We start from the raw sequence: 27621 nt of genomic DNA, 5'->3' as shown, positions 1-27621 counted from the left end.
CAACTCAGTCAAAAATGGACACATGCAGTCATGACTCAATAGAGAGAATTCTCATTATTTTTTTTATATATTTTAAGCTTTTAAAAACCCTGCCCAAACTCTCCATCTTGTCACATGCTCCCTTCCCACACGTTGAGGCGTCTCAACGAAAGTAAAAAGATCTACCTCTGGTATAACCCTCAAGGCCAATTTATATCGGACACTTCTGCGTCGTGTGGCCCTTTCGGCCGTGCTCTGCCAATTCACAGCAGATCCTGTGACACACTCTGCGCGAGTTTCCTTTGATCAGGAACCCCGCGGTGACAGGGAGGAACAAACTCAGGCACTAGCTGTTGAGGCTTGAGGCTGTGATGTGTGTAATGTCCGGCACTTCCACAACAGAGTGAGTTAAAGGCAACCCCGCTGTCATCTAGTCCTGTCTGGAAGATATCTCTATTCCCACGAAGAACAGTTGAAGAAGGACATTTTCTTTTGAGAGATTTCAGTTCAATCTTTTTCTTGTAACTTTGTGAACAATTGTTTTCCTGAGTAAGACATACAGACGCTTTTGTTTTGTAACAGAGAACTAGTTTCTCCCCTGCTTTGGTGAAATCTATGCGAGAGACACGATGGCACATGCAAGGCAGCTGTGTCCGGTGTGTCCTTGGATGTTAGTATCACAATCTATGAAGAAACCGAACAAGGCAAACTGTTGATGCGGAGCTAGTCCATTGATGCAGGTTCACTGAGATAGTCACATGATGTGATCCATTAGCCAGTATCTTGCCAGATACAAAAATCATGTAGACAATAATAATAAAGTATATTATAAATATGTATTCATAAACCATATAAAAAAATAAACAAACTCCAAGGTCACAGAATCTCGGGATATAAGGAATATAAGTCTCCGCCCCTTATGGTTGAGCCATGGGACCTAAGATCAGAAATAAAAGAATGGCAGTCTATGGGGAGAGTTCCACACATATGTTGTACTTCAACTTAAATGATAAATATTGATGTGGGTTTCGACTACGTTTGTTGTGTAATCTATGATTTATTTGTTTGTGAAAATACTCAGTTATTTGGACTACAAATCAAAGATCACATGAACGGCATCACAGCAGAATCCGACTGCTCCAGCACTCCAGCAGATACTAAAGGTACTGGTATCAAAGCTAGTAGACAGCAAAAATACATACCCTGACCCTTTCGCGGATGCAGGCTCTCACTCGGCTGACTATCGAGTAAGAGCCTGCATGTGAGCATTATAGTTCTCCACTTCAGATCACACAAAACCTAAAATAACTATGGATGCTGGTCGTAAAGCTGTGCTCTCACGGCATTAGAATGTGTCTTTCACATTCACAGACATCATATGTGAGATCATATTGACAGAAAATAACTTATCCCTCCATTGACCTCCGCTCATATTTTTTGATAACTTGGTGTAGGTCCCATGAGGCAGAAGTAGATGGGCGAGACATAGGCTCCACATAACAAGAAACCTGAAGGTGAAAAGTCAAGCACATGGTGGTGAAAAGAATGAAGATTGTTTAATAGAGTTTGCTCGGAATTATGTTAAGTGTGAAATCTACTTTCCCACAAAAGATATACAGGTGTGTTGGGAAACCGACCATAATGTCCTCAATGCACTTGTATGGCAACAATTCACCATTTGACAGATTATTTGCAGAATACATTGTTTTTTTGCTTGGTTTGTTTTTTTAGTTAAGTTTTGGGGGTTTTTTTTCTAAAAAGCTAAGTGCTTATGAGTGTCTAAAGAACGCAGTATAATAAGGCTTTAAATGTTTGCTCACATTCTGACATTCCCACTGGAAGCAGTTGCTTTTAAGAGCTGTTCACTCCCAGTGTGGTTTTCAAAGAAGTTGTTGTTGTCAGATTTTAAAATCCTAGTCACAAAAATCAATGGAAAAAGTGAAGCTGATAAGTCGATTAAAACATAAAGTTAGTGCATCACAGTGGCCACAGTTTGAGTGCAGGTCAGAGTGGCAAAGAAATTTCCTTGCGTGAATACAGCTATGTGTTACGATCGTGGACATCGCAGGATGTTTTAATAGCAGGGAGAAGTGGCTGTCAGAAACCAGGATCCGCTGCCAAAAGCATGTGTTGCCTCTGATGTTTCATTCATTAAGGATTAAATATACGCCTGCAGTAATAGCTTACAGTCATGAGGAGACAGACGGCTGGTTTTATTACAGAATGCTTTGAAATTAATTCAGTAGATCAGAGTAGTATATGCTCCAGTTTGGCCCTGCAGTGTGTTTATTTAGCCTCTGGGCCTGGGGGCGAAGCTCCCTCTGCTGGTTTGTTTCAGCTGAGCTGTCACATGTTTGGTGCTGAAGCTCAGTGCAAGAGTCAAGTAAAGGAATGGCTGAAAAACAGAGTGACTGGGGCCACAGTGGCAGAGACCCACTTGGATTGGGATGGACGTGAAGATCGATATAAGTCACTCTAATTTGGTGTGTTATTATTCCATCGAGATGCAAACATTGTCACACCACAGCTATATTACTGTCAAATAATTCACAGCCTCATTGCAGTGCAAGCAAGCAGCTTTAGTACCTAGTGCCATATGCACAAGCAGTGACAAAGGAAAGGTGTAACTAATAGATGTTGGATGGTTTCACATCCCGCTGAGTGAACAGAGAAACAACAGACCCTTGAGCATCTGTAGAATACGTACTGTATATTGGGTAACTTGTATTTATTGTTTATCTTGACACCTTTCGATTTAATCTGCTTCAGTCCTTTTCACGACATCAATGTGCTGCAGCTTGCAATCCATGTGAACTAATGCCTGTTCATCGCACTGCCAAATGGTATTTCAGCTCGGGCTTTGGACTTCAAGAAGCAAGTCTTTGTGGATGTTTTGATCTGGTCAATTGTTCACTCATTACTAAAAGAACAAAAGAGGAGGAAGAAAATAATAATAACAAAATGGTTATAAAGCACCTTAAAGGTAATTGTTTTCACAGTTAATGAATAAAAAAATAAAAAGTTTTGTTCCCATTCTTTTCTTGAAGATACATGGGGGACTGTATGGCAACAGAGTTCCTTAAACACATATTGACATTTGTAAGAATTTATTATTTTTTTGTAATGTTCTGAAATGTCAATTAACTCGTGAGTTTCGATATTTTGCATCCACAGTATTTTAGATTATATCGAATCCATTTGTGTGTTTAACTTCGTGTGAGACTGTTCTTCAGTGGTAACAAAGAGCAGGCCAATCAGTTTGCTGGTGCATTAGTTTGATTGCTTGTTAAGATCAAGGGCACCTTGCCTTGAGTTATGTCGCTATAGGAAGATGGAGCCCGTGACATTATGGCAGTGATTTTATTACCATGTCATGGTGATGTGTGTTCCTGCCCTTGTGTTGTCGTCATGCAGTGTTGGAGACATGGCATTATGTGCCGCGCTGCTTTGTGAGGGCAGGTAATGTTTGCATCATGGGTTTGCTGTGCGTTGTGTTCGGCGTGAGCGCTGCAAGAAGCTGCTCCAGACAGTGAGAACACTGGGTAGAGAAGATGATTTACTGATGGAGGTGGACATTTAGGGTGAAGATTAAAGGGCTTTTGCCAGTGACAAGAGTGATGCGTACCTAAATTAATGTACTGAAGTAAGGGAAGAGGAACAAACAGTCCATGTCCAGGATGAGAAGGGTCGGCTCTGATCTCACCTGCATGTCTCTGGGTCCTGGAGACATACAGGTCCTGAAGAGGTGGCAGTCTGCAACCGATCACCTTCTCAGCAGAACGTACGATGTGCTGCAGTCTGCTCTTGTCCCTGGAGGTGGCGCTGTTGTACCAGACAGTGATGGAGGAGGTGAGGATGGACTGGAGGATGGCTGTCTAGAACTCCACCAGCAACTTTGTCGGCAGTCGTAGTTTTCGTAGCTGCCTCAAGAAGAACATTCTCTGCTGGGCCTTCCTGATGAGGGACCTGATGGTTGGCTCCCATTTGAGATCCTCAGCGATGGTGGTTCCTGGGAAGCAGAAGGAGTCTACAAAAGGAATAGATAAACCAGCCAACATGATAGGGGACAGAGAAACTGTTACTCTCCTGAAGTCGATGACCATCTCCACTGTCTTCTGAGCGTTGGGCTCCAGGTTGTTGTGGCTGCACCAGGACACCAACCGCTCCACCTCCCTCCTGTAAGCCGACTCATCTCCATCTGAGATGAGCCTGATGATGGTGGTGTCGTCCGCAAACTTGATCAGCTTCACGGACTCGTGGCTGGAGGTGAAGCAGTTAGTGTACAGAGAGAAGAGCCATGGTGAGAGAACACAGCCCTGACTCCGGAGACCCGATGTTGAGGGCTGTTTATCGGCAGGCTTGCCACTGAAGCACATTTCTGCTGTGCAACTTATTTTTATCTTTTTTGTCCCAGGTTTGCCCATCACCCTTTCCAGAGAATTCAGACAGGAAGTCAAGGTCAAAGGTTCCAAGAGTTTATTGAAAATACTATCATGCCTGAAAGCGAAATGATATTTTCAGGCAGGGATGTTAAAATCTCACTCACACCAGTGCTAGGATTTAAAACACATTAATATTTGTCAATAACTTTCATTTCTTCAGGAGTAAGTGTCTTAATTGTCGTTTATATGTTGTCATTGTTGGAGGATAAATTTGGAGTGTTTTGTCTTTTTGTAATTTGTTGTAGCAGTGTAATTTGTATTAGTAGTGATTTAATTTTGACTTAGCTTTCAAACAGTTCTTAATAGATTACTTTGGAGGATGGGCAATTTTGAGTTTGCTGGAGCCATGAGTTTGAGGGGTCAAATGTTGACTTAAAGCCAACTAGGAGTGTTTTCACCATCCAAAGTGTAACACTGATTTTTCTTTTTTTTGGGGTTTTGTTTGGTTTTCTCATTGGACACCTACAAAAATCCAAGTGGGCGGAGTAATAGCTTTTTAGAAGTGATCTCAAACAAGTGCATGTAAGAAATCAAAGTTCAAAGCAAGAGAAGCTCAGGTCCCAAGTAAACCTTCTGCCTTTCTGAAGAGTCCGTACAGGCTTTCCGCTGCATGTGAACGATAGCAGCGCACCGCCACGCCTTCAGAAAAATTGTGTCTTTTTTAAGTTGAAGTCTCATGTGCTCAAACGAAGAGAAAACATCGAAATAATGTGGATAAGATGTAACGCATCCTGGAAGTGGACATGATTATGGTGGCTTTTAGTGGAAAAATCCAGGAAGAAACATCACAATGACTGAAGTCGCTGACCTCAAGTTGTGCCTTCCAGTCAGACATGTGATTAGACGGTCGGCTGCTGATTGTAGAGATTTAAAAACTGGCATTTTTATTGTCACCAACTGAGGAAAAGTCAAAACTTTCCCTTCCTTTCCCACAGTCTCACAAAATCCCGGCGGAAATCCTGCCATATAAATCCACTCTTTTACACTTATTCCACCTGGATGTCAAGGCAGCACAAACGACAAACATGAATCACCGCGTAGATTATGGATAAAATGCATTCTAAGGAGCGCATAATGCATTAGCCCTACTTACATTCATCGTAATCGCGTTTGTCTTGACATAGCTTGATGATTAATGACCAGCCGTTGTTTCTTTTTTAGCTCCGTGTGATGCAGATGCCTTCTTCTGCCACAGCAACATGTGCATCAACAGCACGCTGGTCTGCAACGGCATGCAGAACTGCGTCTACCCCTGGGACGAGAATCAGTGCAAGGGTAAGAAAGTCTCCAAGTTAAAACACGATGCGTGAGAGTGGCAGGATATGTAAGTCTTTGTGAATAACACTTCATAGATGATATGATTCTTACCTCAAGGGTCGTCTTCTGTTTACATTTATGTCATTTGCAGTTTCTTACATAGAATACATGTGACTTTAGAGCACCTTGTTTGTGCCTCCTGAGCCAGTGGAAAACCTCCCCACACTTCAATCTTCAGCCTACAGGTGTTGAAAATTCAGCCAGAAAAGGCCATGTATCTAATCCTGTTACTGTCATTGGCATCCCTCCCTTCCCTGTAATGCAAGATTACATTTGTCCTCATTAGCAGGAAACTGTCAGGATTTATTCCTCGTTCCTTTTCTCTCTTAAATGTAACCATTAGCGGTCATAGAAGAGGTGTGCGCTCTGCCAAGCCTTCGTCCAGTATTGAAATGTCAGGGATCTCCTCACAGATCGCCTTTTTACACACGGTTAGCCTCAGTTACGCTTTGTAACTTTCATTGGAATTGATAGAGTGTTGGACGGAAATGTCTTATCTCCATCCGACTGGCGGGTCCTGAATGTAATGGCCCCAATCTTGCAGTTAATAAGATTACATACTGGAGTAATACATTAAATGTTGAAAATGGAGAAAGACAAGTTCCGTCTCTTCAAGGTGTTTTTCTGAGAAAAGTGAAAGAAACATGTTAGCGATAAACCTGTTGGCTGCTTGTCATCAATACATGTAAGAAAAGAGTTGAGGTTTATTATTATTATTATTATTATAATTATTATACATTAGCTTGGTCTTCAAATTATTTGCAATTATGTCCACAAATGGGTGGTTTTGATGCACTCATAATACCAATCATGAAACATTTAATAAAAGAGGTTTTTTTTTCCTTTCTCTGTCACAAAAACGCGACATGTTACTGCACTTTGAGTCACAATCGTCAGAAAATAGTCAAACTCTTTGCTTAAAAGTGTTCTGGTTCTATGACTAAATTAGGCAGGTAGGTACAGAGATGTGGATTCTTCACTCACTAAAGGAGAGACACACAGCACCATGGTGTGTTCAGGACACCTATAGAGGCACTTCATATACACATCGAATATGGGGCCATTCTGTATTTCAAGGTACGGGTGGCAACCCTATTTCCAGGTCAAACAGGAACCATACAGTGTGAGCTTATGGATGGAATCTAGCCTCCTCTTCTTTATTTATTCATTTCTCTATTTAGGTAAATACCATTGAAATGCCTCAGATAAAACGAGGGTTTAGAGTGGAGACCAACGTTTGATGAAATTTATATACAGTGGTTGTTGTCTGATTCACTGTTTTCCTGGTTCCTACAGAGAAAAGGAAAGCCAACATCCTGGACAACCTCAACAACACAAACGGGACCATAATTGGCGTCACTTGTTGCATCGTTCTCCTGCTTCTCATCGTCTCGGTCATCGTCCAGATAAAGCAGCCACGGAAAAAGTACATTCTGCGGCGTGAGGACTTTGACCCCACCATGTTTCAAGAGGTCTTTGAGCCGCCTCATTACGAGTTGTGTACTTTACGGAGTGCCACGGCCGCCACGGCAGCCTCGGCCGACCTTGTGGACCTCGCAGAAGACTTTGAGAACTACCACGCTCTCCGCCGTGCCTCCTCTCGCTGCATCCACGACCACCACTGTGGATCGTCGAACCCGGGCTCCGCCCACTTGTCTCAGCTGTCTCTCAGTGGGCGAGGGAGCCGCGGAAACCTGAGCGCTCGTGAAGCAGCGGCTGCCACTTTGCTGGCTGACCTTCCTCAGCCGCCGATGTCAGTGAGACCGTTGTTGCCCACCACAGGGAACCGCAGGAGCATCTTGGTCATGAAGCACAGCTACTCACAGGAAGCGGCTGACAACGGATGTGACCTGGACGATGACCTGGAAGAAATTCCCACCACCAGCCACCGGCTTTCACGCCACGAGAAGGCAGTACAGCGGTCAGTATCCATAGATTTCTGATGAGACGCACTCAACTTTTTAGAGATATAGATTTGCGATGGTTTTCGTACTTTCTGTTGACTCTTTTGTTTGTCTTGTTATCATCTGATTATTTTAACGTTTATGAAAGCAAGCTTCTTTTTCATTGAACCTCTGTGCTTCTTTTCGTTCAAGCCTTTTGATTTCTCCAGCAAGAGTGTTTTTATAATACAGTTAAGCACCCCATTGCATGCTCATACTTGATCACATAAATGACATCGATCAGGTTTCTTGAAGCAATTTTTAAGTGTCACAATGAACTGATTTAGGTCAGTATTATTATATTATATTATATTATATTATATTATATTATATTATATTATATTATATTATATTATATTATATTATATTATATTATATTATATTATATTATATTATATTATATTATATTATATTATATTATATTATATTATATTATATGAATAGCTGGAAATGAAGTTTGGGGTTATGATCCAAATACTTGGGCAGAATTACTAGCACTTGCGTATTTTGAAACACATACGAACCCCTTCTTGTCTAAGAGGAGGAAGTGGAACTGAGTATATTTATCACCGGCTGTCAGATTTACCAAGCTATTGCAGATGAAATTGCATCGTAATTTTGCACATTCTGACCAATACATTCTCACTGCTTTTGCATCAAATGGCGATTATTCTCAAGTGAACTTTTGCACTCAGAATTACGCTGAGGTTAGCATTCCACGTTACTTGTTGGTGCGTCAGGCTTTACAGTGAAGCATGTTTTGCCTAGCACGACATAGCCTGACGTCACGTAAAAGTAAGAGGGATGTTGGGGTTAGTGTGAGTGGCACTGTTTCCACCCTGAATTTGCACCACGACTAACACGCTTAGCCATTTAGGGTGCTACATATACCAAGTGTCCTGATCCCAACCCCACCTTTTAGACTGGAGGGGACACAGTTGACCCTATTGAAACACCCATGCGTGAACATTCCACGGAAGGCTGGGTTTGGCATCGACAGTGGACGCAAAATTCCACTTGCAAATAGTTTCTAGTCTACGCCTCGGGAGTGAGATAGTCATGGTTCTGATGTCACATGCAAATAATCATTGGTCATGTGCCATTTCCATTGGAATTGTCGTAAAAATTATTCGTCCTTGCATTGATGCAAAATTTGACAAAGGGACCGACAGAGATGAAGTTGTCGTGCTCAACTCAAAGTTCTGTGAACATTATGTCCCAGTGAGTGACCAATGGTCTGGAGATGAGACTTCGATTTCTTTTAATCGTCATTGCACAAAAAAGCAGCTGTGAGACCTTGGCAACGAAATGTCCGGAACAAATAATAACAAAATACTAATGAGCGCAAAAACAATACTACTAGTGCAAAGAAAAGCCCGAAACAGAAAACAGAATGACCTATATGTAAACTATACAAACAAACAACAGAAACATTGTAGCAGATGGGGAGGTTATTGCACAAAAGGAGGTAGTTAGATCCATTATGTATTTAACAGAGGGATGTTTGCCTGACCTCTATTTATCGCTTTAATGAGATTATGGTGACCACACATCCTGAAAAAAACTCTAGAAAACATCTATCCTGAATATAGTGGAGCGGAGTCTGAAAGACAATCGTTTTTTTGTGTGTTTAATTTCTATATTTTTTTACGATTCAAGCACTGTGGAATAATAATATCCATTTAAAACTGTAGGTGGACATGTGGCCATTTAGTTTCATGTGCTAGTGTCTCTCCAAGCGCGACTGCTTGTAAGGGCTTTGAAAATGCGACAAAAAAAAAAGATCGAAAAACACAACCGGGACACAGCCCAAACTATGGGTAACTAAAGGTGATCTCCAACGGAGAGCCCACTACTGTCCATCATGCACGGGCCAGCTCAGGCATGATCGGGGTGGCTATTGAAAAACAGCATTGAGGAATCTGAAGCTAGCAACTGGCATGTTTCACTCGCCACTTGAATCCACCCTCTGTGCAAATGTCTAAACAGTACGTATTGTACGCTTTAGCACAAGCAAACCGGGATGTTAGTAAATCTGCCCCTTTATATTTCTATGCTGGAATCAAAAGTATAGGCTTGTTTTTGAATAGAGTCCACCATTTATTCAGGTTTGATTTATGTTAAGAGAAGCTCCAGTCTTAATGCGTTTCAGTGACATGACTATGTGACAGGGGATTCTCCTGCATGCACTTTCAAGTGTTGATCTCAGAGAGGTTTTTCTGCAGAGTATTGCACAAGTGTTTCTTTTTCTCGTATCAGTTCTGATGATGCTTTCTATGCAAAAGTAATTTGACATTAAATGAAAGAGCCGTGACATTTCAGGTTCTGCCTCATTGGCTCTTTGAGCAAACATGAATCAGAGTACAACACAACTAGGGTCTAAGAGACACACTCAAGGTAAGAACCATCACCCAGCAACCAACATCTCTGTATGTTGTCTTCAACTCATGCTCTTTCACTGTATAATTTTTTTGTGTGCATAGTTTTTATTTTTCTGTTCTACACTTTTCGTGTGCAGTTTTTGATGTTTTCACCAAGATGGATTTCCTGCTTGCAGCCATCTTGGCCTTTGTGTGATGTTGTTTTGAACAGACTGTTATGCTTAAATTGGCTGTATGTTCTCTTTTCCGGGGGACATGCATCTTGTTCTCAGTGGAAATCCATTAGCATGAACCCTTTGTACCATTTTATGTTTAATTTGTGTCTGTTAAAGTGTATATTTTTCAAGCCGATGGATGAGTATCTGAATATGAATGCGGTTGTGTGCAGTGGGGGTTTTTCCCGTCACCAGCACATCATGGAAGGTCTAGAATAAGTAGAGCCAAAAATAGTATAGTTTTGCATGATTTATGTATTTTTTTAGTGTCATATTTTATTTGTTTGGTAATGTTATGAACAGCATTTTTGCCTGTATGTAACATTTTGTGTGTTGTCCGTGATAGAGCCGGCAGCCATCATAAGACTACACTTCAAATTGAAGACATTTATTTTTAAATGAATCACGGAAGTTTATACTGAACTGAACTCTAGACAGCCACTTCACGTGGTTTCTACTGTCAGATAGTGCTCATGCAGCCCGATCATTTTATACGGTTCCAATAAATGGAGGGCTTGCGCCCCCTACCGTCCAATGATTAGACTTGCACCGTCAGTCATTCGAAATCAACAATGTGCAAAATGTTTACCACACAATTGACTTTTAGTTTTTTTAATCACGAACCGTAAAATATAAGAAGACAAATATACACACAACAAATACACAACACCAAGTGCAAGTTAAATCTTAAAGAGGTTTAGGAGAGACAGTTTTATTATCATGCCGTTTAAATGTGCACTTTAAAATATGAGTAAAATGTGTTTGTTAGCATTCTAAAGATTGCTAATATTACAATGCAAATCTCTTTTATAGCAACAAAAAAATATTTCAAATAAATGTGTGTAAAGCAATAGAAATGTGGATGTCACTTCTTGTCAACAAAATAATTCAATAGATAAAAGCAATACTTCAAAGACTGGAACCTTAAACCTTAAGAGGAGATTAGAACATACAAATGATTGATGGAAATATAATGCTTCTAATTGACAATTGGCTCCACAGCTAATAGTGTAATTGTATTTAATTTTCTTCGAAATTTGGTTGAAATACTGTAAGCTTCAACAGAAAGTGTAGCCCACATCATTTTTTTGTGGTTGCCTGGACAGGACCACGCACACAAAGTGCTACATGAAAATGTTTAGTCCGTGTGTGATATATTTCTGTCTTGTATGTCTGTGTGCTTATTTTCTATATTATGTTGCATTGTCTCCATCATGTAGACTTCTTGAGAATAGTGCGATCCTGGATCAGTTCGAACGAGCGTCACTGTCATTTGAGAAAGCCGAGTGGAGATTTGCGCCAGCATGATGATGCTGCTGCTGATGACTGGACTCTGAGGAAAAGCCAAAATATATGTTTCCCCGTGAGAAGCTGAACACACCGGTGTTTGATCAACAACACGGTCGTCCTTGAAACAAATGGATCATTAGCTAGATGAAACACTGATGTTTGTTTTCATTTCAGTTTGTTTCTACATGCCATGGATTTGTACTATATATACTTCGAGTTGCTCATCATTTAAGTTTATTCTACTAACAGTCACAGAATACTGGTTGATATTCACACCACTCTGTTTAACTGTACGAACAGCAGTACAAAACATAGGTGCATTGTTTGAGCATGAAAAAGTCCAACTCTTAATATGCTAACATTTACTAAGAATAAACGCCCCAAACTACTAAGACACACACGTTATAGTTTGGTATACCAATGCATGTCTTTCTTTAGTACAGATTCCTTTCAAAAATTACTATGTAGGATTTTAGCAAATAAAATTGACAAAAGCCATTTTAGTAAAAAAATGTTTCTAATTTCTTTCATGATGAACGTAACATATCAACATATGAGTGTGATGCACAGAACTTGAGATGGTATTCTGACAAAAGAACTGACATGGAGTTCTGCACATTTCTAAAATCACTCTTTCATATTAAAGACTAAAGGCAAAAAGTAGAGCAGTACCTGTTTGTTGACCCCTAAGTGATATCGGGTGAAATGCAAATGAGGATTTTAGTTATTTAAATCATCCATGGCTTTTTTTTAGGTAATCGTCATAATAAATACTAAGCAGCAACTTTTTCTCGCAGTAGTGTTAGTGACGCATCAAATCTTAACTTCTTGTTTCAAATTGACATCTAGATGTATATAAACTGACTTGTGTGAGGTACATAAATCCTGATAACCAGATAAATCTATTAACCGAGCTTATTTATCATCTAATCAGCCAGTTATTCTTGCTTTGGAAATTTTATTGTCAAAAGCAATGGCCCTGAATCTGAACTGCTTCTGGTAGCGTTCAATATATGACATGTATGTTATTTATATTTAAATTGCCCTTTTGGTTAAAATAAGAAAATACAACAATAACACTTTTATGGCACAGTTTGTCAATAAAGTCGACATTTTTATTTATTTAATGTAGTATAATAGCCAAGATATATTCGAATAATAATAGTAATCAACATTATAAGCATTAATAGTTTATCACATTGGCTGCGGTTGGTTTTTCAAAACAGAGTGGTTGTTGCTGCGCCCAAGACATTGGTAAACTGAGGACTTTTGAATTAACTTTGAATTAAGATTTAAATCATGCTTGGGTTCTTTCGAAAATGATTCAATGATTTAGTTGTGAGAATATGATAAGCTGGCATATGGTTAAACTGCTACAATATCAATTTTGCTCTGCTTTTGTTTGCAGTGCGCCGCTCCACCCATTTTAAGTTTGTATTGTCTCCAGGCCAGACACACTGCAGTCACTGGCTGCATTGCAATGGAGATTTTTTTTTCAATGTAAAACAGGGGTCTCAAATCAGTGGTCAAGTCTTGACAAACTTGCAGAGTGAGTCAACACTGACGAGAACAGAAACATGGCTTGTACGTTTACCTTTCTGCAGGTCATTTCTTAAAATTGGTCGGAAACCAATTCACACAGTTGAACCGTTTTATCCAATCTAGATCTTTGATTTGAATTCAAGCACAAAACAAGGTCAGCATTAAAATTAAATGAATAAGAACATTGACTAGTTGAAAAATTATGTTGACCCTGTTGAGGCTCCACATCAGTCTGGAGTCACAGGGCGCTGTCCTTGTATTGACAGCCCAGCATCGCAGGACCGAAAGGTCCCTCTGTCCGTCGGTGTGTTTCTCTTTCTCTTCCCCTCTCTATTGATGCTATCTCAATCCTCTGAATATCACCAACATGGTAATATCTCCAGTGCTTTGGTGGCATTAGTCCTTAATTTTAAGGACTCTTTTTAGCTCCAGCCCCAAACGAAAATCGTGTTGGGATATGTTGCCTTGGTTTCCTGGCCGGGCTTCACCAAAAACTGGTGATAACACAACCACAGGAAACATGACTACAAATGCTGGTGAGGTTCACTGAGCAGTTGGTGAAGATATCCACCAAAAGCATTACAAATATCAGTGGCACATCTGGACCCTGACACGACTTGACTCAGTAATCCCTTCTAAAGTAAAGCTAGAACGCCGGCTAGTGAGTTGGGCCCATCAGACGTTGCATGAAGAGAGACTGACTGCATTTGAGACCCCTGCTTTAAGACTTTAAGCTTTCTCCAAAACAGTGGTTGGGCTCTCTGACCCCTAGTGAACCCTCACTGCCATTTTACAATGAAGTTTCCTTTCCCTGACAATAATAAATAATATAATGTTAATTTACAGCTGCAGTTTTCTGCCACTTTTTTAATGTCTGTTTGTTTACGTCTGTCTTGAACGCAGCAAAGTAACATTTATAACTACAATGAAAAATAATATGGTGTCATTAATATGAATATGATCAGAAGAAGAAAATGTGTTGAAGTAAATGTGTAAAACTGTTTTTGGTTGCTGGTGTTCTAATCTGGTATAGCCAGAATCAAAAATCATCATTTTTAAAATCATGTGCTTTAAAGTATCCAGCTGCACTGACAGTAATAAAAAGTAGCGTTTAGAATATTTACCACAGAGTAAGTAGAGAGTAAAGAGATCATGCATCCAGGTCAGGTCAGTCACTCAAATAGCTGAAAGGTTTTCTGGGATGAATATTAATGTTTATACAGAATCCGTTTTCACTCTGTCTATTTCACAAACGCAGACAAACACAAACTCTTCTGCCAGTAAATAGATGGAGCCAGACACTCTGTAATTAAGTAAGTCTGAACCGCATCAATCACCCGTTGCCCTGGCAGCAGAGCAGAAAGATGTTGGACAGATTTACAGTAATAGTGTTTTCATTTCTCTGCAGATACTTCATACAGATGCATCCTCTTCCTGCATCTTGCCAAGTTTGACTGCATTCGAAGTTAAGGTCTCTCTTCATTGTGCATCTTGAGTGAACTTTTGCCCTGTGCGACTTAAACAGTGTAGATTGTTGTGATGAGAATTTTAAGGAAAGGATTGTAAATGTCCGGATTTAAGTTCTGTCTTTTCCTTGGACCACAGAGGTGCATTTTCTCTGCCTGTGCTCCTTAAGCAGCAAAGATTGATGAGCCATGTAGCTGTTGTAACGCCAGCTAAGGGACTGAACTTTGGATTTTAATAGAAAACCTTTAATGTAAAGTTATTTGGGGAAACGAATCAGGTTTTTTTAAGACAACGTTTCTGATATCTCTGAGTATTCCCAAGAGCCGCTGATTCATTTGATTTATTTTTAGGTATATTTCTGTATTTCTTTACTTGGATGTATTTTGTATCCAAATAATTGCTGGAAACTCTCTTGAGCTGATGTAAACGGGATGTATGAAATAAAGCGACGATGACATGAAACATTGTGCTTTCACTCGGTTTATAATTTTCCTCTAGTATCTCCATTCGCCAATGAAACTCAAGCTCCATTGTTTTAAAAGTAGTACAGTGGTACTCGGTTCTCGACCACAAGCCGTTCCAGACGGCCGTTCAAGAAGCAATTTGTTCGAAATCTGAATCGACTTTTTTCCATTACAATGAATGGAAAAAGAAATAATGCGTTCCATGAATGTGGAGTGTCTGCTGCAGGTGCGCTGTTCGTCTATGTGTGTGGCCGCTGCATGTGGGAGGGGTTGCCGAGTGAGTGACGTCTCTCCAGAAGTGAAGAGGTGCCCGGTGCGTGTCCAGCTCTGAATGTGCGCTTCTGTGCAGTTTGGCTGTGACAAAGTCATAAACCAAGTAACGCTCTGTCCCAGACTCGCCTCATCCCGAAAACCGAGGTACCACTGTATTGGTTAGTAGTAGCTTGGTTTGGGGGACAACACTCAACATGCTGTAAACGCTCTTAACCTGTTGTAGAAGGTGATGAAGAACTGGAGGGGGGAGCTGTATCCCACACTGTCACTCACATCAGCTGTTTGGCTTTGTAATGCTTGAAATACAGTAAAATCGCTTTGTTACACTTAAGATATAGACACGTTAAGGACCATTTCATTTTACGTTTGGCACCAATTTACAAAATGATTTTTTGACTGACACTGAATAAGTGAAAGTTTTATAATACAATGGTATTAAAAATAAGCAGGAATGACTTGACAAGTCATGTAATTATCCAACTGAATACGAAACGGCATTATCATTATTTTATTTTTTATTTTATTTTTTTAAGTATGATTTAGTTTGTAATTATTTAGCTGGAACACGTTGTTTTTGAATAGTTTTGAGTAGTTTTGGCCATTGGGTGGCAGTAGTAAACATCTCAGGCGACATTTCTGGGTCGAGAAGAAGAGAATAGCTTGTAGCGCAGTGGAGGCTTGTCATTAAACCTATCACCGTGTTTTTACGCTATAACATCAGGTGTTGTTACAACGCTAGAATTACGTTATTTGCGACAAAATTCTCTCAAATTTTATGCATCACTGTATTCTGTCCGTAGTTCTTTAGCTGCGCGCTGACGCCAAAGCGAGCTGACGAGTAAATAAGCATGGCTTATGCACAGATACTGAGATCCCTGCAGTGGAAACAGACGACCGCACGATACGTGTTGAATCCACGTAAACTCCTGGCGGCCCTTCCTGGTCACGCGCACGCAGCAACGGCTCTGATCCACAGAGGCTTCCCGTCTTCTGCGTGTGTGCTTTCTGCCAGGAGCTTCGCTGTCAACTCCTCTGCTCGGAGTCAGAAGTTAAAACCGAAAGAGAGCGACCTGACAGTTTCCAGGTACGGGAGTCCAAACACTTCGACTGGACAAAAAGGTAGGCTTCAAAAGGTAATGCTGCCATTCAACTCGGTCTCTGGACAGACTGCTGCTGACAGGTCGGTTTACTAAAAGAAATCCAATCTAACTGGAGTTTGATGGCATATTACAGTGAAGGAAGCTGGTCGAGATTTTACCTACTTGATCGTTGTGCTCGTTGGACTTGGAGTGACAGGTGAGGCAAAGATCTTAAAATCTAGTCAACAAGTGATCTCCTTTTCTTCTCTTGATTTCAGGTGGCCTTCTGTTTGTGGTCTTCCAGGAGCTGTTTAGTTCCTCCAGTCCGAATAAAATATATGGCAAAGCTTTTGACCGAGTGAAGTCACACCCGGAGGTATATGTCCGACACTGATCTGATGTTTCTTTAACTTGTGGTCATTGTTTTTGAGTGTGTGTGTGTGTGTGTTGTTGTTTTTTTTAATACATGTATGTTCTAACTTCATATGAACTATTCTGTTTATCATCAGCTTGACACCAAGCCTTGTCATTAACTATGTGACTTTATGTTTATGAAAATAATAAAGGTGATCGGTGCATTTGGAGAACCTATCAAGTGTTATGGAGAGACGACGCGCAGAGGAAGAAGACAGCAAGTCAGGTGATCTTGTTTTAACATTCAAAAGCAGAGATTAATTTCTGTTATTATGATGAATATCTCAGTGACTCATATTTCAGCAATCGTGTTCGGCATCATTTAATGAAATGTGTTTTGTTTGAAATCAAAATAAACTTGAAATAATAATGCAATATATTAACCTTCTTTCAGTCATATGATGTACCAAAAAGATGGACTTAAATATATGAGATTGAAGTTTTACATCGAAGGATCCGAGCCAGCCATAAAAGGAACTGTGCATTCAGAATCGAAAGAGGTTGGCTTTATTTTATTTTTGTAGTGCATTAATTGTCGTCCTCTACATCACAATAAAGTCTGTTTTTATTGTTGTTACGGTCGTGATTGTATTCTAACCTGTTCTTCTCGAATGTGAACATCCTGTAGAATCCTGACACTGGAAAGTTTGAGTTCCGTTACATATTTGTGGACGTTGACACCTACCCGAGGCGAACCATCGTTGTGGAGGACAACAGATAAAAGATCAAGGTCGCGTTCTGTCACTGGGAATTACAATCTGTAAATAAATGTGTTTTTTGGTAATCAAGTGTTATCCATCTTAACTGAACATCATCCCTAAACATGAAAATTTAAGTTTTGAATGTGAGTGTGTGAGATGAGGTTTTTGTCTGCATTTTATTTATTTATTTATTGTTTTTAGTTGAGTAATATACCCAGTAAATAGTCTTAAGTGTGTTGTTTCAAATTCCATCTTTAAAAATATTTTTGAAGACAACATGCAAAGATTAATTTCAACAGCAGTTCCAGAAGATAGAGAGAGAAAATAATGAATAAGGAAATCACAATGTGCTCATTGTGTAGTGTTTGCATGTACTGATTTCTGATACAGCACCTCTTAAAATACCAGTCGGGTACACCATTATAGCGAGAACCTTTGCAGTACCTTGGCAGTAACGTGTCTCTTTTCTGTTGATCAGTTGTTGTCTCGACTAAACTGAATCACACTTAAGCTAAATTCTTACCTTGGTGTCTAGTCCACTCTGGGAAACTAAAACAATACAGTCATTCCATTGGTTGAGTGCCCTCGCTGGTTGCTCAAGTTGTAATTCAGTAATATAGACACTAGATGGTGACAGTGTGCATTTATTCCTCACCTAAAATGACCTTTTGACAGTGACAGTTTTTTTTACCTTGCGTAAATGGATCAGTGTGTATCGTTTTAGAAAATTAAATATTGAGTAATTTCGAGATCAAGTTAATGTACAGGTGAGATTATTTGAAAGCAGATGTGTCTTTTTTTTAGGAAATGGCGCCCTTATGGCAGTAAAACAGAAACAGCTCGTCAGTTACCTGATGTCGCCTTCATTGTCATGGAACGTTGTAATCGTCTGCTATTCTGCTTTGTTTAGAGTAAAACCCGGGGGCAAATTGAGCATTAACATATCAGTCATTATCGATCAAGGCAGACGTGAATCTTTTGTTATGTACTTCTTGAGCTACAGTTGGGCTCGAGGCTTTTGTTTTCGTGATGTCTGGGGGGTTCGCATGCAGATTTGGGAGAAGCAGTGAACGCAACACCAAGGCGAACCACGCCCACTGAAGCTGTGGGCAGCCGCGAGCGAGCACACTGGGTGCTTCTTGCTTACAACAGTCCGTCTAACTAACACTGAGGAGTCGTTAGAGATGGTTCTTTAGTGCTGAACTCCGGTGCTTTTAGTCGGTACTGTTTGTAACCAAGGCCAAGCAAAAGCTTGTCAGCGCGGTGCGCCGTCGCTTCCTGTAGTTTTCTCGGCGGCGTGGGGGAACCGAGAGGCGGCTGTTGTTATTGTTGTGGCCTGCTAGACGGATGCTAGTTTGAACTAGCTTCAGCTTCCAGGAACTCACCGCAGTCGACATCAGCCACGACGCGAAAAGGGAAATGTATTACATTGCAGGTTTCTCAGGCAAGGCCAAGCTGCTGCTGTGAAGTAAGTTCCACCACTTTGAACGCTTAGTTTGCTCCGCTTTCTTTGCGACAGTGTGCGTTAGCTCAGGTGTTGGAGCACAGTTGTTGTTTAATAAGCAGTTAAACATTAATTCTAACTTGTTCTGTTGCGTACAATGCATTCTGTAAATCTCCTCTCTATCGTCTGTGTTATGACTAGTTCTGAAAACTTGTTCGGTACAAGTAGACAAACCTCATTAATTGTTCGAAAGATAATGGGAAATGACTTGAATATGATGCAATACACGGAGGGTCGCATGTATCGTCCGGACATGTTCCTGTAGAATCGCGCCCTTCTTATTTGCTTAGGGTAAGCTGAACTGTTCTTCCAGCTGTTCAACGTTTTCTTTAACAAATGCTACAGTTGAATAGCAAACATACACAGCCATGGCAGTAAAGACAAAAGGGGTTCCTAAAACACTGCGATTACAAGGGTCCACGTCTGGAAGCACGTGTTTAGAAGGGTATGATATATCAAGGTTATCCACTTTGCTATTTACTTTCACATTCAAACTAATTCCTTTGTACACGTGTGTGAGTCACGGTCTTGTTCTAGTTCCAACAAAACAATATTGACTTGTACTTCACTTGTTCTCCACCTCAGGTAAAATACTTCATGCTTTCAAACAGCCCGTTGAAGAGGTGTGGATGCACCTCCTTTTTATTCACACACCTCCTCCATCAGCATTCAAGTTATTATAACCTGAAGAAATCTGAAATGGGTCAGGCGGATGTTGACTTTGTAATGTTGATGCTAACAAACCAACGGCAGGCTTTAACAGCATACAGAGTAAAGGCTAGGTCCGTAGCCCAATTTACATCTGTACAGATGAATCAACTAGGCCTGTTTTACACTTGGCTGTGTTTTGCAGTATATCAGATACTAGACACCGAAAAAGATCTGTGTTGGAAGACACACCCAAATGTTTAGATAACCAATCCCAAAATGTACATTGATACACCGAAAGGAGAATTAAAAACTTTGTCAAATGTGATCAACTGGTTTTTCATAGTTTTTTAAAATATATATTGCATAAATATTTTAGAATAAGGTTTTAGACATGTTTTTCAAAGCAAGTCCCCCTGTATAAACAAGCGTGGCGACCCGCTATGGCTTTAATGACAACCACCACGCTTTCAGAAAATGTGTTGGTGGGGAAAGTGTCAAGGGAAAATATCAAAAGCCACAGATTCAAATAATCTTGGCGGAAACCTGAGTAGCCTTTGCTTTTTAGAAAAAAACAATATGAGCACAACAATGTTTTTCATTTATAGTTGGCCTTCAAATGAAACTTGCTTTCCAAAAGACTAATGTGCACTAAAGTAGATAAAACCACAACAGTATTTCACTGAACACAAGTCATAATAATTCTCCAATATGACCAGTACAAAATGATACAGTCTGCATATAAACCCTTCTTCCTTCTAAGCAAGGATTACATATTGATATGTTTTGTTCCCCAATATTTGGTGCTCACACTGTAGATACATTGTCATAGTTTTAAATATTTTTTTAATAACTACAACTCCTAGTTGCACTTTTCTCACAGACACATTTTAAAGTCAGTTTAATATTTCGTATTCTCACCATCCCAACTAAACCTGTGTGGTGTATCCTGTGTGTTATATTCATTATTACTTGTCTGCAAGTCACAGAGTTGAGCTACTCACACATATACACATAGCTCGACACACAACAGTCGGCGCTTCTGACAGACTCAAATATTAAAGTGAGCTCAATCTGGGAGCAGATCCTGCTGTTACTGTCCGAACAGATTATACATGTAAGTATAACAGAGACAGGCTTAAGTCACAGTCCCCTGTTCTGCGAAAAACTCTGACCACATACAAATACCCAAGATCAATGTGGAGACACATGTAAATGCATGTGGTCAGACAACTTGGTTATCAGTCGGATATAAGGGAAAGCATGTGTAATGGAGCCAAAACAAACAGTCTGTGCTACACAGTCATTAATTGACACTGAGATTAAAGACAGCCTCCAGATAAAATCTAATGCCAGAGAACTATTGCTCCACCGCTTCACAACCTCCACAAGAACCATAAACCAAGTTGTTCTGGAAGAAAGAAGCAATTTGCAATTCCTTGTTCTTGTCTTATATATGTGAGCAATCCCTTTAACCATTGTGCATTGCTATTCTTTTTTTTTTTTTTTGACAGGATCAGTTCTCCAGATGTGAGAACCTCTCCTGAGTGATTTACTTATCACCGAAATGGAGCTTTACTGGTATATGTAAGTCCACCAATTGACTCAAAATCACTTTAAACTGGTGTGTTTAATAACCCATTTCCTCTTTCCATTTGGCAGAGTTGTTATAATATTTATTATCATCAAGATCTTCTTTTACGTGTGCTGGTATCGGTCCAGACAGCGGCAGCTGGCGGCTTACCTGAGCAACCCACGCAATGCACAGATCGTCATTGTTGGAGGAAGGGCCTACCTCCATCAGATGTGTGAGAGGCAGAGCGTAAGTGAATGGTGCAACTGCTTGTTTTGCATTTAACCACAAGCGCTGTCAACGTTCCATGTGGGGTGTGCATTTGAAATGTGTTTCACATGAGTCAAGGTATAACAAACCTAATGTGAGTGGAAGGCTGATGCGGTACATGTCGATCTACTATCGCTACTTCTGTAGAAGTAAAAACACCATGTGAATTATGTGACAGGGCTGCAGTGAGAATGGTTGTCATTGTTGTTCAGACCTTGTGGTTATTATTTAGGTTGTTTTACACTCAAAAAAAAAGAGCGCCCACTGTGTCTGACCATGGTGATTGAAGAGGTCAACTCTGACCTGATCTATTCATTTGGAATGGAATTCGCCCAAAGGGTTTTTTGTCCACATGCTTGTGAATTTTGACATTTTTGTCAGATCTTTTGTGCTCCATATCACTAATAATAATAACCTAATAGGTGCTAGAAAATTGTCAGAAAGGTTCTTTCTCTTTTTGTCATTGGTTGAAATGATTTAGTAGCTTGAGCCCTCCCTTTAGTGTTTTTTTTCTTCCCCTCTTAAGAATGCTATGCGTAGCTACTTCATTGAAATTTAGGGTCATGTGTTCTCGTGCATGCAGAACTTTTATGGTCACTCTTAAATTTCATGTGTGACAAGGCAATTTCTTTTGTTGTATTCTGGGGAGTGCAATTCCAAATGCTCAGCTATGACTTCTGGCCGTCATAAATTTACACCATAATTTCTGTAAGATGCCACTTTTTCTCTCTCGACTTGAACCCGGTGGCTTATCCAACAACCCGGCTAATGTATGGATTTTTACAGCCTCAATAGCATCATGCTGCCAAAATATTGAGCCTTGTCACGTCAAATATCGGAATCGAAATCACTGGTGTATTTACAACAAAGCGCTCAAAATGCGCCGTTTTCACCCTCGTGTCCGCAGCTCCGCCCACAGAGCTGATCTCCTGCAGGCAAGAAGCCGCAGCGGAGACCGGCTTTGGTGTCGGAACTACGGACACTCGGATGAAAACTGCGAATTTTGAGCGCTTTAATATAAAAACAAAGTTCATGATTCATGTTCAGAACAATGTCAAGCTTTTTGTCATGAGTCAGTCTCTATGCTGGACCTGATTTACTACTTAGAAAACTACTTAAGAAGAGATCCTCATGCATTTCTAAGCCGGGAGCACCACTATATACTACACGACACACATATATATACGTGTATGGTATTGTATATATGGAATGGTATTTCTGGTCAACCGTAATTATCATGAGGTTCTGCTATGAAAAACTGGATTCTGAGCCAACTATGATATTTTGAAGACCGAAGTGCTTAAAAGGTCAGAGGAAAGCTGAAAATAAATGTTCTGTATTTCAGGTTCTGTGGCTCTTTTAGTGATCTTTCTTCGGAAGTGCGTGTGTTGAGGCGCGAATGTGACTGACAATTTCTTGCAGAAGTCAGCATCTCCTTATCTGGAGTAAAAGAGAGCTGGATTGCTTACAAAACTGAAAGTGAGGGACATGCAGCGGCAAAACTGCAATAAACTCTCCATGCTTGGTTTACTGAACCATATGTGGTGTAACTCAGGGTCTGTCACTGCAGTCTGGCTTGTCAGTGTCTCAGCAGCATGATAATGTCAACACATTTAAGTTAGCAGATACTAACCCTGGAATACAGTTTTTCTGGTGAAACGTATCCGTATTTTATTTTAATCCGTGTATTCTGTTTGATCTTCAATGTGTGGTTAATTTTTATACGGTAATTCCGTCTTCCATGAGTGGTTGTGTAACTTAGAATCTCCAGCTTACCAGAAATCCATTTCCTACTCTCTTGCTTGAGAATGCGTGTTTGCTCATGAGTTTGCTGACACACACAGCCCTGGGGGACATGACGAAGAGAAGCTGAAACACAGGTGTTTACATTAAAACCAGCCCAGTATGGCGTGCTGATACTTTCTCAAACTGTGACCTTCTTTTCTGCAGATAGAAGTATAGTTATGTTTTAGGTTTTTTTTTTTTTAACACTTGTAACTCAAACTGATAATCTTCACATCTCCAATGGTATTATTGATCTCTGTGGTTATTATCCTGTGATCGCATCCATGAATTCATCGTGTTTCTATCTTTGCAGCAAACCTCCGTCTGGCCAAGTTGGTATGGAGTTCAAGACGATGTGTCAATTGAAGAACCTTCAGCAAATCTGCCGCCGGCCGCGTCCTTCAGCCAGCTGGACATGCCTCCACCGTACGAGGCCGTCTCGGGAGGTAACGCTCGCTCATTCTCTCGCTGCCTTTGCTAACAGACTTTACTACAGTCAGGTGGGAAATGTTTGTGAAAAACACTAACGCTTTGGACAGCTCGCTGGTGTGAGCTCATGTCATGTGATCAAACTGTGGACAGCAGGCGGAGTAGAACCTCTGACTCCTCGAGACATGAAGCCACTGACCTCTGACTCTCTGAACACAAACTCATTCATCTCATTTTGTTTGTTTTCCAAATTGATTGCATAGTCACACTATGCAGTTGCTTATTTTCGGGTTATCGCCCATCCAGACGCAGCGAATCACTGTCGGAGCAGAGGTCAAATCCCTGTGTTGCAACAAGCATTACCAGACTAATGACACCCTCCACAAATAATTCTTTGCTTAACTCATTCCATTCCACAGCTTAACCAGACTCACAATACATGGAGATCGTAAGTTAGTGTTCAACTGTAGTGTCGATATATATTTTTAAATGTATGTACAATTCCACCAGGTGTTTCATGTGCTTCATTGGGCCGCAAGGTTTCACACGTCTTTAAGTATTTCTGGTGGCAGCTTTGTTAACATTTGTGCTTCTCATGAAGCTGCTAGTTGCAAGTGTGAAGTGTCATTCTCAGTTGTCTGTGACAGGAGGGTGTGGTCAGAAATTGACCCGCAGCCTTATTTTGGCACAGCCAAAGCTGTGTCTCTTGAAAGGAAAGATCTTGTGTGCACGCTGGGTAGTTTTTTAAGTGCCTCTGGAAGCGAAAAGTTTCTGATAAAATCTGCCAGTCAGTTGTGATTTCTTCACAGCATTTATCCACTGTGCCGGTGTTGATGTCACTGTGCAGCTACTCTGTGCTAACTGTAGGTGGCAGCATGCACCCAGTAGTGAAGTGCGATGTACCGCCCCCTCCTCACCTTCAAACCCCTTTTGCGAGTCTCTGCAGGACGACTCTAATGAAGTCTTCTGTTTTGCTTTCAGAGGACGACCTGAAGCCGCCCCCCTACAGCGAGTGTGCCTACGGCGACGAGTCAGACGCGGCCCACCCATCACACGACACACCTCTCATTACCAATGAAGGCGACTCCACAAGTGTAAACGAAGCCCCGCCTCCTTACACACCATCCTCTTCTACACTGGAGTATCAACAAGAGGTCCCAGCCAGCTCCTGCCAGAATCCGTCAGAGGCCAGACCCACCCAATGAAACCCTCAGACCAGTTTGCCTTTTCCCCACATACTGCCTTCCTACATATAACCTCTGTAATCGGTGCCAGCCTATCTATGGCCTCACGTGACCAGATGTTCATGTGAAGCCAGAGTGTGTGTGTGTGTGTGCGTGCGTGTGTGCGCGATGCTTTTTTCTACTTTCTATTGTGTCCAAGAGCTGATGACGTCTGTTTAGAACCAGCCCCGCGGCTTCATATAATCGATGCGAGAATGGCTTTTGAATTCCCTTCCTTCACAGAGCAGCAATTGTTGACTTTGAAAGCGCAGTTGTGGCTTGTCCTGAAAAATGAATCAGCGGTCATGAGCAACAGAAGTGCAGCAGCCATTATTCATCATGATGCGCATGTGACAGCACCAATTTAACAGCTTATTCCACAGCTGTTTTGGGTTCAACCTCGGGTGTGTAATAGACTGTCACATTAAAAATATGATGACAAAAAAAGCCAGCCACACTTCTTGTGACATTTTCAGTCAAAATGTTGGTGGAAAAAGTGGATTTTATTTGTGAAAGACAGCGTCAATATTCATGATGAACTCCAGTGAATATCCAATGTGTCTGTGCTGTGATGGTAAAATCCATAATCTGTTGCACAGTTGTAGCAAAATGAAATTGAAAACCAAGAAGTTGCTGATATATCTCCCCACAAGTTCTCCTGCTTCATACACTTGCCATTCCCACTCTCTTGTGGTCTTTGCCCTCAAGGTGGCTCTGTGCCGGGACTGTTTGGGCTGCAGACGTGAATGGAATTCCTGTGGACGAGCCTCAAGATCTGATTTTATTCACAATATTTCCAGAAAGGAAATCTGTGCCAATGAATCTGTCCTTTTCTCCCAAGGGTTACTGCCAATGTCTCTGTCCTGGAACGCATGACTGTTACGTAGCTTCGGTGCCGACTCTGATGTAATCAGATTTATGTTTGCGAGTTTGAAGCTGGGCTGCATTGAGGCGAGGTCACAGGGCTATAATCTTCTTACGGTTTCAATAACTTCATGCAACTAACCAAAACAGCATCGTGTCCATGTGGTATGTTCATCCAGCTGAATTAGACCAATAAATGGTGGTGGAGATAGGGGTCACGATCTTTCAGATACCCTATATAACTCACTGTAAAAGAGAAGCTCCACTCCTGTTAGTAAAGATTGTGTACAGTTTCTAAACATGGAGAAAGAAATTCAGGTTGATGTGTTAATGGTGATCCTTGGTATTGTGATGACAAATCGTGGCCTTTTTACCAAGTATATCCTGTGAGTCTACAATCGAAGGAGACGAGGCCGCAGTTGTAGCGTCCCATTTCAGTCTCACATATAACAGCAGTTCCACTTCCAGTGTTGCAGGGTGGCCCTGCACTAGTCTGTTCATTCCAAAATGGTGGACTCACATATCACGTATTTCCAGGTCGTATTGTTGTGAATTAACGGGGAACTTGACTTTTCTTACTTCTTACTTTTTTTTTCCTGATGTAGGGCAAACATGTCTACTGTATTAAACTTTTGTTCATATTCCTGCGAGTTATGTGCGATTCTGTCTTCCTGAAATGTTATATTTCGTAGACATGATGAAATAAAGGTGCAGAATGTTTAGTTGAATGTTTTAATCATGGGACACATTGATCTTTAGTGCCAATGTAAATAACTTGCGTCACACCGGGTGCTCATCATTGGAGCATAAAGGCTGTGTGTGTTGGTGTTGCACCCGCTGCTGAAGTAGGTGGACATTTACAACTGTTTCAATTGGTCATGTATCATTAGCATTGTTTAACGGTTACTGTTTACATGAATGGAAATAGACATGCAGCATTTGTAGGTGTGTATTTATGTATAATGCTTATCTGTGCATAGTCCGCACATGACATAAGGTGCAGTAGGTAGCATTTACTCCTGGAAACTCTTAACCTCGCCCTCATGGTGGTAGTTGGAAGTAGCCGCCACTTGAGGGCAGTGCTGCGCCACACAACACGTCCGTACTGGACGTCTCTGTTGCTCTAAATGAATAGTAGATTTTCATGTAGAACAAAGGAATTAAAGACAACAGACAAATGGCCCATTTATTTAGACATGTTTTAGCACTCACTGAGGACGCATTTACCTATGATTAAAAAAAAGAAAACGACGTGATTTCTCAATGACCTTTTTCACCGATCCCTGAGATTTATTTGTTTTTAATTCATATTTCATGCTCTCTCAATTTTTGTATTAAATATTTCCTCTTTTCAAGGTACAGTTTATAGCATTTTTGAAAAGGGCGCGTAATGTGTTTTCAAATTGATTTTCAGAAGAACCTACCCTGACTATTCATCTGTGAGATTTACTTATGCAAACTAAATTAAATGATAAAATAAATAAGAAACTCTCACTGGCCCTTTGAATCGATGGGTGATAAGATGGACGTGACCAACGTAGCTTGACGTCATTATGCATTAAACCAATCAAAAGTGTATATAGTATATTTCGGACACATTTATTCACCTTCCTGTCGTATTTTAAAGCGTGAACGTTTATGCTCTAAAAAGCTCTTAAACTTTTACAAAAACGCTGTGTTGATAGAGGAGTACATACACATTTCCCTCCCTCCTCATCCCTGCCCTCCTCCTGTGGTTGTCGTATTCTTTTAACCTTAAACTTCCACACACGTGTCCTGTCTTCAGTTGACTTTCATACCGCCACAACTTACTCACTA

General features: G+C 40.7%; 3 protein-coding genes across 8 annotated transcripts in view; all 3 read left to right on the top strand.

Annotated features, from left to right (window-relative positions):
* Window positions 1-15091, top strand: part of neto1l (neuropilin (NRP) and tolloid (TLL)-like 1, like) — a 62316-nt gene extending 47225 nt beyond the window's left edge. For 2 of the 5 annotated variants that reach the window (XM_053859223.1, XM_053859219.1), the window contains 3 exons: window positions 5583-5696; window positions 7035-7659; window positions 10004-15090. In XM_053859223.1, coding sequence (XP_053715198.1) covers window positions 5583-5696; window positions 7035-7659; window positions 10004-10064 — 800 coding nt within the window. In that variant the 3' untranslated portion in view covers window positions 10065-15090. Of the gene's footprint in view, window positions 1-5582; window positions 5697-7034; window positions 7660-10003 lie in introns of all 5 variants that reach the window. The other 3 variants (XR_008414137.1, XM_053859220.1, XM_053859221.1) reach the window with 3 other exon arrangements.
* An 861-nt stretch (window positions 15092-15952) lies between these two features.
* On the top strand, window positions 15953-17681 carry timm21 (translocase of inner mitochondrial membrane 21). Its single transcript, XM_053861020.1, has 6 exons — window positions 15953-16432; window positions 16547-16609; window positions 16671-16768; window positions 16959-17032; window positions 17201-17306; window positions 17435-17681. Exons 1-6 carry the CDS (start codon window positions 16162-16164, stop codon window positions 17525-17527), a joined length of 705 nt encoding a protein of 234 aa, XP_053716995.1. The 5' UTR covers window positions 15953-16161; the 3' UTR covers window positions 17528-17681.
* Window positions 17682-18646: 965 nt separating this feature from the next.
* Window positions 18647-26749, top strand: si:dkey-118j18.2 (uncharacterized). 2 transcript variants are annotated; one of them, XM_053861021.1, is made up of 5 exons: window positions 18647-18975; window positions 21174-21246; window positions 21322-21481; window positions 23601-23733; window positions 24698-26748. In XM_053861021.1, exons 2-5 carry the CDS (start codon window positions 21227-21229, stop codon window positions 24919-24921), a joined length of 537 nt encoding a protein of 178 aa, XP_053716996.1. In that variant the 5' UTR covers window positions 18647-18975; window positions 21174-21226; the 3' UTR covers window positions 24922-26748. The 2 variants fall into 2 exon arrangements, with proteins under 2 accessions (XP_053716996.1, XP_053716997.1); XM_053861022.1 differs by lacking the exon at window positions 18647-18975 and adding an exon at window positions 19058-20776 and having other exon boundaries at window positions 24698-26749.
* Window positions 26750-27621: the final 872 nt, after the last annotated feature.

The sequence above is a fragment of the Synchiropus splendidus genome, chromosome 3, assembly GCF_027744825.2.
Source record: "Synchiropus splendidus isolate RoL2022-P1 chromosome 3, RoL_Sspl_1.0, whole genome shotgun sequence".
Lineage (NCBI taxonomy): Eukaryota > Metazoa > Chordata > Actinopteri > Syngnathiformes > Callionymidae > Synchiropus > Synchiropus splendidus.
This window is presented reverse-complemented; position numbering and strand designations above follow the sequence as displayed.

Coding starts and splice junctions, on each gene's coding strand:
- timm21 (XM_053861020.1), top strand. CDS start 16,162: ATGGCTTATGCACAGATACTGAGATCCCTGCAGTGGAAACAGACGACC. Junction 16,769..16,958: donor GAGTGAAGTCACACCCGGAG/GTATATGTCCGA, acceptor AAAATAATAAAG/GTGATCGGTGCATTTGGAGA. Junction 17,033..17,200: donor GGAAGAAGACAGCAAGTCAG/GTGATCTTGTTT, acceptor ACCTTCTTTCAG/TCATATGATGTACCAAAAAG.
- si:dkey-118j18.2 (XM_053861022.1), top strand. CDS start 21,227: ATGGAGCTTTACTGGTATAT. Junction 21,247..21,321: donor ATGGAGCTTTACTGGTATAT/GTAAGTCCACCA, acceptor TCCATTTGGCAG/AGTTGTTATAATATTTATTA. Junction 21,482..23,600: donor AGATGTGTGAGAGGCAGAGC/GTAAGTGAATGG, acceptor CTATCTTTGCAG/CAAACCTCCGTCTGGCCAAG.